The sequence below is a fragment of the Parambassis ranga genome, chromosome 13, assembly GCF_900634625.1.
Source record: "Parambassis ranga chromosome 13, fParRan2.1, whole genome shotgun sequence".
Classification (NCBI taxonomy): Eukaryota; Metazoa; Chordata; class Actinopteri; family Ambassidae; genus Parambassis; species Parambassis ranga.
The window spans coordinates 652,089-667,349 of record NC_041033.1 but is presented as its reverse complement, the minus strand read 5'-3'; the positions used below and the strand labels follow the sequence as shown (position 1 = coordinate 667,349).

Sequence of the window (15,261 nt, the reverse complement as noted above, 5' to 3'; positions counted from 1 at the left end):
TAAAATGTCAAATGTTTAATTTCTAGACAGAGAAACAACTGGAAGTCCCATGCTGACATGAGAGGGATCGCTGCTTATGTAATATCAGCAAAGATGTTTAGGTAGCCTAAGTAAACTTAAAAAAAAAGAAAAAACAACGCCACTGGACAGCGCAGTGGTCTGACCCTGCGAACGGACTAAGCCTGAATTCAAACACATAGAATGTGAAGTAACCACTGATACCAGCACCTTTGCACCAGCAGCAGATCTGCATTAGTTGCTGAAAAGAGGAGGTGGGGCAATAGAGATGGAGGTGGTGTTGAGGCCTGTAGCAGCTTAGTTTAAAGACTACGAGTTAGTCAGCCTGTTCTACCTGTGGTTGGATGTCAAGAAGTGACGTATACCTATCAGCCCTACACTCTTTGTTTGAGGCTAACTATATGCTTTACTAAACAGAAAAGTTTGAAGGCTGGGCTTAAAGGTGGAGGTGGTGGCTGCCTCTCAAACCCAGATTAATTAAATTCCTATTGCTACAACCCTGTCAAACACCGCTGACAATTCATGTTGACATGTAAGATAATTGAGTGAAGTTTTTGCTGACTAAAGAAGAAGAATCGATGTCATATATCACCACTGAAAACTGCTTATCTCATACACGTTGGCCAGTGTCATATTTCTGTTTGAAGTCACACTCAGGAAATATATGTCTTTGGCCCAATCTCTTCTTTACATTTACTCGCCAACCTGTAGAGATGTAGGATTACGAGACTAAAGTAATAGCAGCTGGATTATTAAAATAATATACAGAAGAAAAGGTTATTTTTTATTTTTAGAAAACATATAGCCAAAAGGCTTCTACAGCCCTCTGACCATTGTGTAGTTTACATTCCGAGCACCAGGTGGCGGTGACGCAGCAGTAGGCTGGATGCTGAGGTCCGTCTGCGAAGAAGAGCGGCTGTGAGAGCGTTTACTGCGCGGCGGTGCTGGAAGCTGTCACGCTCCGTTCTCTCTGACAGCCTCACTGAACAGCGTCGCTCCCTGAACATGGCATCCGAAGAGCTGGCCAAAAAACTGCAGTCGCGGCTCGCCGCCACGCATGGACCGGAACCAATGCCGGAACCCGATCAGAGCCCGGTCCGACCCAAACCGCAGGAGCCCGAAGCTGCCTGCGGAGACTCGTCCTCCGAACTGTCCAGCAAACTGAACCGTAGGCTGGACATAAACGAGGGCAACGCGGCTCCTCGAGCGACCCGCGTCTTCAACCCCTACACAGAGTTCAAAGAATTCTCCCGCAAGCAGATTAAGGACATGGAGGCGATGTTCAAACGGTGAGTTTCCCCTTCTTTTGTTTGTGACAGAGCGGTCCGACATGTTGCAGTCGTGAGGATTGAATGAGCACACAGGCTGGGGATGAGATTAAGCCTCCAGGTGAAGGCTGGCCCTCAGCCTGCCTGATTCACGGTGACTCACTGAGGCCCTCTGCGAATAGCCGCTGTCCGGCCTCGGCTGATCCACAGTGTGGGCTCATACGGGCAGAAACGCTGCAAACAGACACACCCGTGATGCTAGAACAATTAAATGGCAGATCTCTTTTAAGATGTGTGAAATAATGAGCGATCTGTCGATATAATAATCTACCTAGCTGTCTAAGCAGTATAAAAACACACTTCCCATTTAGTACACCAACTGTCATTCAACCTCTCATCCTTGGCACACATCATTAACAGTCAGTACACTTGTATACACATCAATACCAGGTATTTTTTCTGAATATAATATTTGGTGATTGTGTCATGTAGAATGTGCTGGCATAAGGATGTTTAGGGGGATTCTACTGACATCTACAGAGCACATTTACAGCATGCATCTGTTCTGGAGTTTAGATTTGTCATCAACAGATGCTGACCACAGAGCCTGCCTGACCTGCTGCTATCTTTACATTTACAGCAGTTGTTGGGAAGGATATTAGGTCTTTATACATGTTAAATGTGCTTTTGGTTGGACTTACTATGGATGCTGCTCTGATCACCGGGAAGAATCACTTTCAGTCCTCAAAACATTTTTTTTGTGTAAAATTTTAGATGTTGTGTTAAGTCTTATAATATATATTATAAACTTATAATCAAATTCTTATAATGTTCTGAACAGTGGTTCACTTTAGCTTCAGCTACCAAATTACATAATGATGAAATGATTTGAGTTGATAAACATGAACGTGCAGTTTGCTGGTGTCAGCAGGCCATGTGACATAAAGGCATGTGTGTGTTTTTATCTAGAAAATAAGGCTTTCTATTGTCTTTGACATTTCCTCATGGGCTGACCCCTCTCCATATGACCTCATCTCTGTGTGAATGCTGCTGCAGCCTCAGATTAAGGCTCTGTTGTTTCTCGGTAAAGAACTAATGAGTTTAGATTAGAATGTTGACAGTTCACTACGAGTCCAAAGTGATCAGTTGAATTCCAGTCATAACCATGGAAACAGGTTCTGTTTACCAGTTGTGCTACATCATGTGTCAGCATGTCAGTAGGAAGAAGTGATTTAGCTGTGTACAAAAAAGAACATAGGAAAAAGCAGGGCACTAGAGCTGTGACTAATAATCTATCACTTGAAATGATCTAATTATAAACAGCACAATTATTCAGTGGTTAGCTATTAGCTTATATACACTGCTCAGAAATAAAGGGAACACTAGAATAACACATCCTAGAGCTCAATGAATGAAACATTCCAGTTGAAAATCTTCATTCATTACATAGTGGAACACATTGAGAACAAAACAATATAAAAATTATTGTAAATCAAAATTATTAACCCATGGAGGTCTGGATTTGGAACCATACTCAATAAAAATGGAAAATCACATGACAGGCTGATCCAACTTGAGTGGAAATTCCTCCAGACAAGTCAGAATGAGTTCACAATCAGTGTTTCTTCCTAGGACAGGCTGACATTGTGTTGGTTAAGGTTGCACTTTATGTTTTAAGCAGGGTATTTGCCTGGAGTTGTTTTAGATAAGTGCTAACAAAAGACCATAGACACTCAAACTTTGTTTACTACACTATAATAATTACAAAAGTTAATAATATCATTGTTTAGATAGGTAAATGTTCTTAGAGATTCAAGATTCAAAGCATGTGTCATCAGCACAGTAAGGAAACAGGTTTCCCTGTACAATGAAATTTTACTTTGCACTGAATGCCATGAAAATGATAAGGTATATTAAACGTCGAATATTTTAACAAAATAGGCAATGGAATGCATTGCAACAGTGGGTAGAAGCAGGTGTAAACCTCACACTTCAGATTGTTTTTTTGTGAGTGCCCTGAGTGTTATTGACTTTTTACTTGCAACAGTTCTATTGCATAAATAGTATTGACCCCTGCACTGCTGCCTGTGCTGTTTATGTGTTGACACAGTGTCATTCAACGGAACCCAGTACAGAACATCAGCATGTGTTTTCTGATGAGTATCTGGCGCTGTATTAAAATCGTTCAGAGGCTGCACCTGAGTTTTATAATCGAGAAATACACTTAAATAAACTACTCATCAGACTTGCTTCTCTCTGAGGCAGTCTGCTTCAGAGGCAGAGCCAGCAGATCTTACATGGGAGAAAGTAGCGGTCTGACACAGCTGAGGAGAGGAGTCAAAAAAAGGTTTATATTCAGGATTTACAATCAAATGCAAAATGCACCCTCACCTGTGTGGGTAAGAAACTGTGTATAGTTCAGCTCAATGCATATGGTCTAGACCTCCACAGCATGCAAAATATACAAAATTGCATAACCAACTATGATTATACATTTGTTGACAACTGTTTTTGTCATTTTTTTGTGGACTGCTTACTCAAAGTAAATGTACACAGTGTCATGCTCAACTGAATATGATAGATTCAGCACACAGTATAGATTTTTGCAAACATAGTTAAGTGCAGACTGGTTTGTGTGGGTCTCTCCAGGATAATGCTGCAATAATGGTTTCTGTTGAATGTCTCTACAGTACGTGAGATATCTTGGGCCTTGGTCCTTGTCTAAACAAGGTTGGACTGGTGGTTTATCAAATGATGGGGATGCAGCTTCCTGTCAGTCAGTGTTTGTATTATGACAAATGAAAAATCCAAAATAGTTTGTCATATGGAGATTCAGTTACCCCTCTCACAAATCTCTTTAGTCTCACCTCTTTTGCTGCACTGACCCCATTCACACAGTCCTCATTCCCATGGGGCATCCACTGCCTGGTGACCCACTTTCCCTTTTCAGAGAGCCATCGTAAATGTTTCTGTGGGTTTTACTGCAATAAAATAATTTGTAGTTGAAGTTTAAAGTTTTAAGCATAAGCAGACTTGTCTGGACTGATATCAAGTCTGATTTAGTTTTTGGTGAATTAAATTGGTCTATGAGGAGGTAGAAGCAGCTTGTACCCTACTTTGCAATGGGCTGCTTTGTCATTACATGTTTTCTGGCTTGCCTCAGAGAGTGCATTGAGCTGAATAGACTATAATGAGGGAAAGGAGAAGAATGCTAGCAGGGAAAAGTGAGTTCCCTCATGCCAAAAGCTTGAGCATCTATAATTAACAGGGAAGCTGCAGAACAATGAGGCTCAGTCAGATTGTTGCAGGCAGTATGGATTTACTTCCCTCTAAATTATATATCTATATCTTTTATATTCATATAGCTGGGGATGCAAACAACATAGTTTAGGTCATGTTTAAAGGTGTCCCGAGTGGATTCACTTTTGCTGATTTTTGGTAAATATTACATTCTGTGCTCGTAACAGTATTTGTGAGTAATCTGGGTCTCCAACTTTTAAACACAGTTTTACAATTTCAAAGTAGTTAGTAGTAGCTACAACACAATAATCCTTACTCCTTACGACTCCTCAACATGACACACTGTCACATATGTAGCAAACTGGACAATTCCCTAGCTCATCATTAAATGCAACAAAGACAAACTGGTGGTGGATCTGAGGAGGAACTAAGGCTCCAGTGACCCCTACCAACATCAGAGGGGTCAGTGTGGAGGTGGTGGAGGAGTACAAGTACTTAGGGGTGTACTTGGAACACTGGTGCAAGAACGTGGACACTGTTTACAGAAAGGTCCACAGAGTCGTCTCTATTTCTGAGGCAGCTGAGGTCCTTCAACATCTGCAGGACGATGCTGAGGATGTTCTATGAGTCTGTGGTGGCCAGGCCTTCATGTTTTATCCTGTGGTGAGGGACATTAACAGACTCAACAGAATCATCAAGAAGGACAATGTTGTAGGAGAGGAACTGGTCTCTGAGGAGGATGTTGTCCAAAATAAACACTGTAATGGACTTTCCCTCTCACCCTCTCCACAATGTGCTGACCAGCTACAGGAGCTCGTTCAGACTCCCACGCTGCACCACAGAGACACTGGAAATCACTCCTTCCTGTCACAGTTAAACTACAGAACTCTGTATTTTAAAGGTCACACAGTCACAATACACTCGTAATACATACATGTTCTTGTAGAGGTTGTGAACTAAACTATTCAAATTGTACCACCCACACATTGGGCATTCCAGTGCCAGGGGTTTAATAATAGATAAACAATGAATTTGATGTGTTAATGCTGTTATAAAATAATGGATGTCTCACTGAAACATTGGTGTCACCATACAATATAACTGTGTGGTTATGGAGACACTGTGGGTGTTGTTCCCATCTGTCTCCTTATCTCTCTAAAGAACTGTAACCATATAAGGAGCGGACGATGATAATGAACATTCCTGTGTGCCCATGACCATAATGGCCCCTCTGCTCATGGTCAGATGGCAGCAGGGGAACACCCTCCTCTATCGTGCCTCCTGCATTCCTGTGCTCCCACAAAGAGCCATGCCAGTCCACTGGTGGCTTTGTGTCTCCATGACTGAAATGCTTTGCCAAGAGAGGAAGCCCTCCCTCTGTAATCAGAGCTGCATTATTTCAAACGAGATTACAGTGATAGTAATGTTTTTTGGCTACTAAATGTAATGTCTTACTGTGTATGTACACCTTTAATCTGTTGACTTCATTTCTGTATGTGTGTAAGACCGATCAGTTGTTTATCACTTTGCTGAAATTTAAGGGCAGCTGTCATGGACTAATTAGGTGTGTGTGTGTGTGTGTGTGTCAGCCCTGATCCTAACATGATGTTGTGTTTCTGCCAGTGTCGTGTTATAACAACAAGAATTAGTTGAGTGTAAAAGGTACATCATTTTTAAGAACAGAGACTGGGACTCATACACAGCACATTGTGTGCTGTAGGTCATCATTGACTCACTCTGTATTTAATCAGGACGGCAGTCATAACCCATTCTTCTCATGACCCCAACTAAGATTAGATTAGAACATGGTCGTTTACAGACTGTAGAAAGTTGGTAAGGAACAGTCAGACTTCCTGTTGCTTATTGTGAACACATTTGTAGGCTGCTGTGCCCACTATACCTGTAATGTGCATGTTTTTTGACTGCAGAAACATGAAGTTGGTTAGAGGGACCACTCGCCTGTTCTGTTTGCTTTTTCATTATGGTGTAGAAACGTCTGAGCTTCCAAGGTGGCGTAATTAACCAGTGAATCAACATCAATCCACTTGGTCCACAGCCAGTCTATTGTGCTTTAACTTTCTTCCTTCTTTGTGCTGCTTCTGTGTCGGACAGGGTGACATCATAAAAAATCTTTTTCCTCAAATAGCCAAAATATTCAGACACTACTAGTGTCCAAGTCCGTGGACCTATGGTTGTGTGTGTTAGGGTGGCTAATACATGAAATCTGTCATTTGAGTTTTTATGACCAATTCCTGTCATTATATTGTCTTTTATTTCACTACTCCTAGCAGTATGCTACAGTTTGGTTCAGCCCAGCGTTATGCTCGTTTTCACTGGCTTTTCATACCGTTTGTCAAACATCTGTGGATGAAAATCATATTGACCTTTCCTCATATTTTTGGCAAGGAAACATTATTATTGTTTTATTATTTAGCCGGTCACAGTCCTTTTTTAATGCTACATGGCTTATTGAGGTTCACACAATGATGAGAAAAAGTGTCTCGGGGGTGTCAAACTGTGAGACTCTGCGGCCCTCTTTACCAGAGTTGTAAATTGGTCTGGTGTCAATGACCTAGATTTCTTGAGCACAGGTGAGGGAGGGACGTACACTAACTATCAAAGGGTGTTCAAATAACATGGTACTTTGTCAGTTAAACCTCACACTGTGTGGTCTTTGTGCTTTACAGATATGACACTGGTAAAGATGGCTTCATCGACCTGATGGAGCTGAAGCTGATGATGGAGAAGCTAGGAGCACCTCAGACTCACCTGGGCCTGAAGAACATGATCAAAGAGGTGGATGAAGACTTTGATGGCAAGCTGAGCTTCAGAGAGGTGAGGGGTCCTGTCAGTAGTGTGTCCACTCACTACACTGTGCAGCTTTCAGTGATTTCCCATATGTTAGGGTCTGAAAAATGCAAAAACCCACATAGGAAACCCCATGGGGCCCCAGTTGGAAATCACCCAAGTTTGTGTTTGCTTGGAGACCTTTGTTTCCCCTTTGAGGAATCATTTCTGAAAGTTTCTACAGTGAGTTGAACCTTGTGCTGTTTTGGAATATTTTTCACTCCGGTCACATGTTCAGTGGGACTCATTGTTTACTGCATCCTACACCCCAATCAAAACAATGTGATCATGGCTACAAGTCTCTACTCGGAGCATCAGCTGTAAAAAGCCTGCTGCCAAATACTCTCAGTGAACCTTGGCTTTCTAGTTGCTCTAAAGTGCAGCATTGTAAGTATTTTACAAAATGTTGTTCGAAAGCCTTGTTTTTAGACAATTGTTTATTACGCAGATGCACAATGAAGTAGTTTTGTCATTTTGCAAAAAGACGTGCATTCAGTTACCATCAGAAGGATTTGGCCTGTTTTACGGCCTAATTTTGGCCATTTTTAGATTATGTTCAGTGGGTTAAGTAACCTCATTTCTATTTATTACACTTTACATGTGTTGCATGTGCTGTCAATTTGCATTTCTTCTCAAACCTTATTTACTGAATGTATGTGAACTGTCCACCATGCTGCAGTTCCTGCTGATCTTCAGGAAGGCAGCAGCTGGGGAGTTGCAGGAGGAAAGTGGTCTAATGGCTCTGGCCAAGTTGTCTGAGATCAATGTCTCCACTGAGGGAGTGATGGGGGCCAAAGACTTCTTTGAAGCCAAGGTATGTTATATACAGTACATTTTCTCTAAACTTTAAATCTTATTCTTCATCTTCAACGTATAAAAATACACTGTTAAAAAAATAAAGGGAACACTAAAATAACACCTCCTAGATCTCAATGAATGAAGTATTCCAGAAAAATCTTCCTTCATTACATAGTGGAATACGTTGAGAACACGATAACATAAAAATGATCAATGTAAATCAAAAATATTAACCGATGGAGGTCTGGATTTGGAACTATACTCAAAATAAAAGTGGAAAATCACATTACAGGCTGATCCAACTTGAGTGGAAATTCCCCAAGACCAGTCAGAATGAGTAGTAGTGTGTGTGTGGCCTCCACTACAACACCTGGCCATGCCCCTGACGAGGCGGTGGATGTTGTCCTGAGGGATCTCCTCCCAGACCTGGATTAAACCATCAGTCAACTCCTGGACACTCAGTGGCCATGCCGTCAGGTCATGTCAGACATGCCGTTTGTACAACAGCAGCTGAATTTCATTCACAATCAGTGTTGATCCTAACTGCACAGGCTGATTTCACAGAAGTGTGACTGACTTGGAGTTACATTGTGTCGTTTAAGTGTTCCCTTAATTTTTGAGCAGTGTATATTCACAGCAGTGCGTTTTTGTTTTAAATATGAAAAGTGGACAGTTCTGGTCTCAGGTATTTATGTTTTTGATTGAAGTGTCATATACAGTTCAAGCAACAGTTTTAGTGATGCCAATAATTTCCTCCATCTTGATGCAGAGTTACAGTGATGAACCATAATGGTTCAAAAATATTGGAACATAGTTAAGTGTTTTTGGCATTTGGCCACTTTACACAACCACATGCAATTTGAAATGAACCATTTAACACTTTTTGCTGCAATTCAAGAATTTTGAGTGTGGCCACTTTACTTTTTGACACAACTCTGGTAATGTTATTTCCAAACATCCATCCATCTTCAAACCGCTTATCTGAGGCCGGGTTGCGGGAGCAGCAGTCTAAGCAGAGACACAGACCTCCCTCTCTCATTAGTGCTGCATTGCTACTCAGACAGTGTTTCCCTAATGACAGCATTACCAAGCATGTTGAACTCGGCATGCTTTGCTTGGCTAGCAAGCTTTAGCTTGCTGCTTTTATCTAGGGTTTCTGTCTTTGTGACATTAGCTGAACACTATTATTCATATCTTTCTTGTGTGTCACCAGGTGCAGGCTCTCTCTCAGGGCAGCAAATTTGAGGCTGAGATTCGAGAGGAAAAAGAAGAACGCAAGAGACAGGAAGTGGAGAAAAAACAGCGGCAAGCTGCCTTTAAGCAGCTGCAGTCCACTTTCTGCTCATGATCCTCCACAGGAAGCAGATACCTATCCTGGCATGCACAAGTCAGTGTTACTGAGATTTTAGGAGTAGATTCACCTTCCTTTTAACTTTATAACACATACATTTAATTCACTAAAATACTTGAAAATACCTCATAACACATCACAAGTGGGGTTAATCAATATCAAAGCTTTTGCAGTTCTTCTATAGAAAACTACAAGTTTAGTAAGGAGATAATTTGCCATTTCTCCAAATCCTTGGTTTATTGAGTGTTCATGGGTTTGTTCAGAACAGGAACTGGAAGTTTTCACCCCATTACATTCCTACATGTTTACTTAGATGTGGTTGTTTCATTATACTGTGTGTTTTTGAAGCATTTTTATTTTGGTGTTAATGTGTTGTCATGCTTTGAGTCGTATAATGTTTATCATCACCACGTTCATGCTGTGACATTAGGTACATACCTTCTCTATGCTTAGCAATGTAAAGGAACTGCATAATAGCAAGTATTACCACATTGCTTACTTATCTGCTGGTTAGCAGGTCAGACTCTGTTTGGCTTCCAGTATCATACAGCCTGTAGATACAAACGGTCTGGAGCAGCTTTTTTTTAAGGTTTTTGGTTCCACCAAAGATACACTCCTTGGTTTTGTTTTAATGCATATAAACTCAGTCTATCCAGTTCTAACTAGAGCTTGGCCGATGTTTGTCAACCAATATATTGATATCAGCATTTTTTCTACCATAATATTGGCATCAGTCGAAATCATCTAATCAGTCAGGCTCTGGTTTCAGCATCAGGGGGTTTATCATTAATGGGATCACTCAACATTTTGGAAAATATTGAAATGTTTTCTTCCTGAGGGAAGATTTCTATGTCTGTTCATTTCAGAACTGGAGTCATGGTTAGCTAGCCTGGCTAACATTTGTCTCAACGACTCACATTCTGTACCTGACATATGAGTGAATACACTGTGCACAAACTAGGACTTTATTAGTAATGAACACAGTTATTCATTGTGTCACTTGACTTGGAAAGAAGGCAGAAATCACATCCTTTAATGTTTCTGTTCAATAAGCAGAGACAACCGAGACAAATGGAAAATGAAACGTCAGCCACATTAGTGGAAAAGATGGACAGCTTCCATTTAGAGTGGTGCAAAGAACCATAACAATGTGTGGATTCTGTTATAAAGCATATCATTTGGTGTCAGACAATGCTGTTAATGAGCCATCCGGAATTTTCAGAATGTCATCCTATATAAAGATGACAGCCGCGACTGTATAAAAATCATAACACGGTTGTGAAGACTAGTGAGAGGATTCTTCAGAATTTCCAGCCATGGAAGTACAGCTACAGCACTACAAAAGACATAATTTGAGTTATTGCTCCGCTTATAACTAATTAAATTCTAGCTTCATATCAGAATAAATGTACTTGCATAGCAGTAGGTGCACAGCCACCTGTCACTAAGAAAGAGATATCTGAATGGATTTTATCACTGCAGGGTTTTCTTCCTGTATATTTGTTTTTTGGGTGCTCCCCACAGGTTTTAGCCAGAGTTGAGGAAGAGATGAAGAAGAAGAGTAGTTAAATGTGGTTTCCTACATAAGGGTATTAAAACATACAGTTTATTAAATATTCAGTGGTGGCTTAATGTCCTATTATTAATTTTGGGAGAGAGCATATTTAGCTATAATTTTACCATATACTTCAAGTTTTTAGCAGAAACACTCGGATGTTTGCACCACTCCTAAGCATGCGCACCTATTACACCTGGGCCATTTTACAACAGATTCTTATAGACCTTTTACTACGCCGTTATGTTTTATATGTTTTATATGTTTTAAGAGCAGGCAGTGGAAGTCAAATATATTGTAACATCAGGTGGTCTAACTCCTGAGAGTTGACCTGTGATCTTCACTGAGAGTCTGAGAGAGATGCTTTATCTCAGTTAGCTGCAACAAATGTTCTAAGTGACAAAGGTTTCAGTTTTGTTTTTTTTGTTTTTTTTGTAAAGGCTTGCTGTAATCCCTCACTGTCTAAATTCAGATAATGACTTAGCAGTCACATGTGCTGTGAAGTGTTTAATTTATGTCCTCTCAAACACTGAATAATACATTTATTAGTTAATTAGTGAAAAATGATGTGCCCCTGTCTGTGACCAATCAGAAATGCATGTATGAGCCCATTAGCAGGACAGCTGTCCTAGTCCCAGATGTTTGCCACCACTACACCTGGAAACACTATGATTACAGTCCCCTGAGAATGAACTCATCCTATAGATTGCTAAGATATGTAACCATTCCAACAGGCTGTTACTAAGTCCAAGACAACAAAAACTCTTAGGGCACAGCTCTCTGTTTTCACAACTAAGTTGACCTGATTCACTTTTCCTCCATCAGACACTAAGAAGACATTCCCTCATTAGGTAATCTCTATAAGCACAGAGTGAGCTGGCTCTACTACAGAAGATCTGTAATTCCACTAAACACTAGTTCACAATGTGTAAATGTTCCATTTGCTTTAAAGCTGAGTGGTTAGCATTAGCTCATGAAGGAAACATGATAATATGAAGGATAGAATTAAAGCCATCTCGAGTCATAACAGGGTTAGCTTAGCACAGAGCTTGGAAACAGGAGGTAATGTTTGCTTATCTGGCTCCTTACACACTGTACAGACCTAGACCTACTAGCACCTCGGTCTCACTTACTCCTCTCTTCCTTTTTGTGCAGATTAAATAATGTTGTAGTCATACTAACAGTTTAAAATCTTTGGCCATACATGTGGTCTCATGATAACAGGTATAGTCAACAAGCTTAGCAATGTCTGCGATGTATTAGTCATGTCGAACTGACGGTCCGATGACTTTCCCTTCTTGTGTTCTTCTTTCCTTCGTTTTCATGTGACAGATCACATGATCCTGATCAGGAAGCAAACTGTGCTTTGTTTACAAAAGCCTGTTTAAAATGAAGCTTCTGCACCCATCAAAATATAGTCAGTCACAAATATAGGTGTGTTCTTTGAAATGAAAGTGTAGACAGTTGCTGGCATTGTTCTCACTATGTGGTGGGTGTTATGTGTGTGAAACTAGTTCCACCTTAGGATGCTGGAGGGTTAGTGAATGCTCAGACTGACTGAGTTGTGTTCATCCAGGTCTGTAGCCAGTGTTTTATTTTACTAATGCATTTACACGTTAGTTGCTTGGATTTAGGGATTTTATCACAGGGTAGGGTTTACTAAGTGCTACCTTCATCTTGACATGTACGTGATGCTTTCAGACGCCATGTTAGACCCATGTTGATGGTAAAAAACGTGAAAAACGCCTGACAGAGGAGGAGCTTTTGTGTAGTAGCACTCGCATACACATTCTGTAGCATAATTACATGTAACTTCCACTAAAACTACAAAATATTTAGTGTTTGAGGTGCTGGTAGGCAGATGTGATCTGCTGCTTCCACTCTGCATATATTGCTTATCTCAATCTTTTTTCTTTGAAACCAACCATCTTTAAATTCCTTAAACTTGGCAGTGGACCACAGACAGGCAGCTCTTTTTAGGCGGGATGAGAATGGAGCCTCTCTACACGTGTCACTGTGTTTGTGTGAGTGTGCAGTGTTACTAACCTTAGAAAGGACCGTGTCACAAATATGCATCACATCTGCATATTCATGTCCAGAAGCTGCTCTGCCCTGAACCAGATCACTTCCTGTCAGAGATTGGCTGTAGAGGTCTGAATCCATTTGGGTTTGATAGTGGAGGTGCTGATGTTAAGAGGTAAAGAAATATTTTGTTATATGTTTAAGATGATAAGAGTAAAATATTTTAAATTGTGGACTCACAAGTCTTTAAATCTGAGGAGCTCTGACCTGTCAGTGTTTGCTGTGAAGTGCAGTTCATGTTTCTGGCCCTTTATTAATGTATTTAAGTTGTAGCATGTGCTAGTTGTCAACAAACTACTGTATGTATCAGATAACTTCTCTCTGTTCAATGTGTAAATGGACAATGTATTTTTTCATAAATATAATCGTCTATGTTATATGGCAGAGGATGGGACACCATAAAAATATATTTCTTCATTCTGACTTGTTTCTCAGAACTCTGATAAAAGTATAGGGAAATAACTTCGAATAAAGGCAAGTGTGAAAAGATTAGAAAGTTTGAAAAACTAATATCTACACAAACTAAATATTTTTATAGTAATTCATCCTACTCCATAATATTATTGTTTTATTAGAGATGTATATGTTGCCAAATATAATAAAGTCAGTGAAATATATTTTTGGACAATTGTAAAGATATTGTGTTCTACTCCCTGTCAGAATGGAAATGTAAAAACCTGATTGCAATAAAGGATAAAAAGCTGACATTAAAAAGTAGTGGCTTATACTTTCTCTGTGACACTCATGGTTGAGACCGAGCAGGTAGACCGGGAAAAAAAGTGGTGATACAGTGTGACCAAAGTATGGAATGTAACGTAAAAACTGTAGTTACACATATACTGGTATGTATTGACAACAAATAGAAAATGGAATGAAAGTGATTCTCAGGATGTTAGCCAGAGTTCAAAATGGGCCTGTTATTAGTGTATAATTACTGTATATCTAACCTGCCTACTAACATTCAGATCGTCCTTTTGCTGTCCAAACACCTGGCCTGGAGTCCACAGGACGTCTGAGGGTTGAACCACCCATTGTAGAGAGCAAAGGTAAAAAATATTATTGTCTTGATGATGTTGGACCAACCAGGACTGGTCAGAGGTCTACATATCCCCTAGGGAGTACTAGAGGAAGCTGCAGAAGATCTGGGTGTCTCTGCTTCCTGTCTCTGACCCTAAAGACACAGCAGTTGAAAGAGTGGAATGGACCAGATCAGATGGACTGGTAGTACAGCCTTACCCCAGCAGAGGACAGCATTTGTCAAAGACACTAAGCTATCCTCCAGGCTTTACTGCATCTGTAGCAACCAATGATGCTGTAATGATGCTAGAGTTCTGACAGGAAGCAGCCAAAGGGATCATATCTCTCCTGTTCTAGCGTCTCTTTACTGGCTCCCAGTGGACTCAAGAATACACTTCAAGATCCTTCTTCTAACCTACAAGTCTCTGCATGGACTTGCTCCATTGTATCTGCAGGACCTGATTGTACCATATGTTCCTAATAGGACACTCAGATCTCTGAGTGCAGGTTTACTTGTAGTTCCTAGGATTCATAAAAGTAGAATGGGAGGACGAGCTTTCAGCTATCAGGCACCGCTACTATGGAACCAGTTACCAATCTGGGTCCGAGAGGCAGACACTGCCTCCACCTTTAAGACTAGACTTAAAACTTTTCTGTTTAGTAAGGCGTACAGTTAGTGTGTAGTGTGTACACATAGTGTGTAGGGCTGGTAGGTATAGTTACAGTCGCCTCAGCCACAGGTATAACGGTATCATAGGGCCGATAAAATCTTAACTTTTAGCACAGCTATGCTGCTCTAGGCCTACGTTGTCTGGGGGCACAAACATGATCCATGAGCAGTTTCCCTCTCACCCTCTGACCTCTCCTTTACTCTCCTTAGTCTGGCTCACACAGGTAATATCGTCTCATAATCTGTGTTTACTGTCTTCCTCGTAGTTTTGTGCCTCGCTCTCTCTCTCTCTCTCTCTCTCTTTGCAGGTCTCAGACCTGCATGCTGACCTGCAGTCCGGCCCCTGATCTCTCCTGAGCTCATTGACTTCATCAGCCCCTGCTGCTCATCTTTGCTTTGATTACTATCAAATTAC

The 15,261-nt window shown here is 40.7% G+C and overlaps 1 protein-coding gene across 1 annotated transcript; it reads left to right on the top strand.

Annotated features, from left to right (window-relative positions):
• Nucleotides 1–927: 927 nt before the first annotated feature.
• Nucleotides 928–13,864, top strand: efhd1 (EF-hand domain family, member D1). Its single transcript, XM_028420199.1, has 4 exons — nt 928–1,307; nt 7,214–7,361; nt 8,053–8,187; nt 9,385–13,864. The coding sequence occupies exons 1-4, from the start codon at nt 1,024–1,026 to the stop codon at nt 9,517–9,519; spliced, it is 702 nt and encodes a 233-aa protein (XP_028276000.1). The 5' UTR covers nt 928–1,023; the 3' UTR covers nt 9,520–13,864.
• Nucleotides 13,865–15,261: the final 1,397 nt, after the last annotated feature.

What these genes read in the sequence shown, in the direction of transcription:
- efhd1 (XM_028420199.1), top strand. Translation starts at nt 1,024, where the DNA reads ATGGCATCCGAAGAGCTGGCCAAAAAACTGCAGTCGCGGCTCGCCGCC. An exon ending in ATGGAGGCGATGTTCAAACG is followed by an intron (nt 1,308 to 7,213) that starts GTGAGTTTCCCC and finishes TGTGCTTTACAG; the next exon opens with ATATGACACTGGTAAAGATG. An exon ending in GCAAGCTGAGCTTCAGAGAG is followed by an intron (nt 7,362 to 8,052) that starts GTGAGGGGTCCT and finishes ACCATGCTGCAG; the next exon opens with TTCCTGCTGATCTTCAGGAA.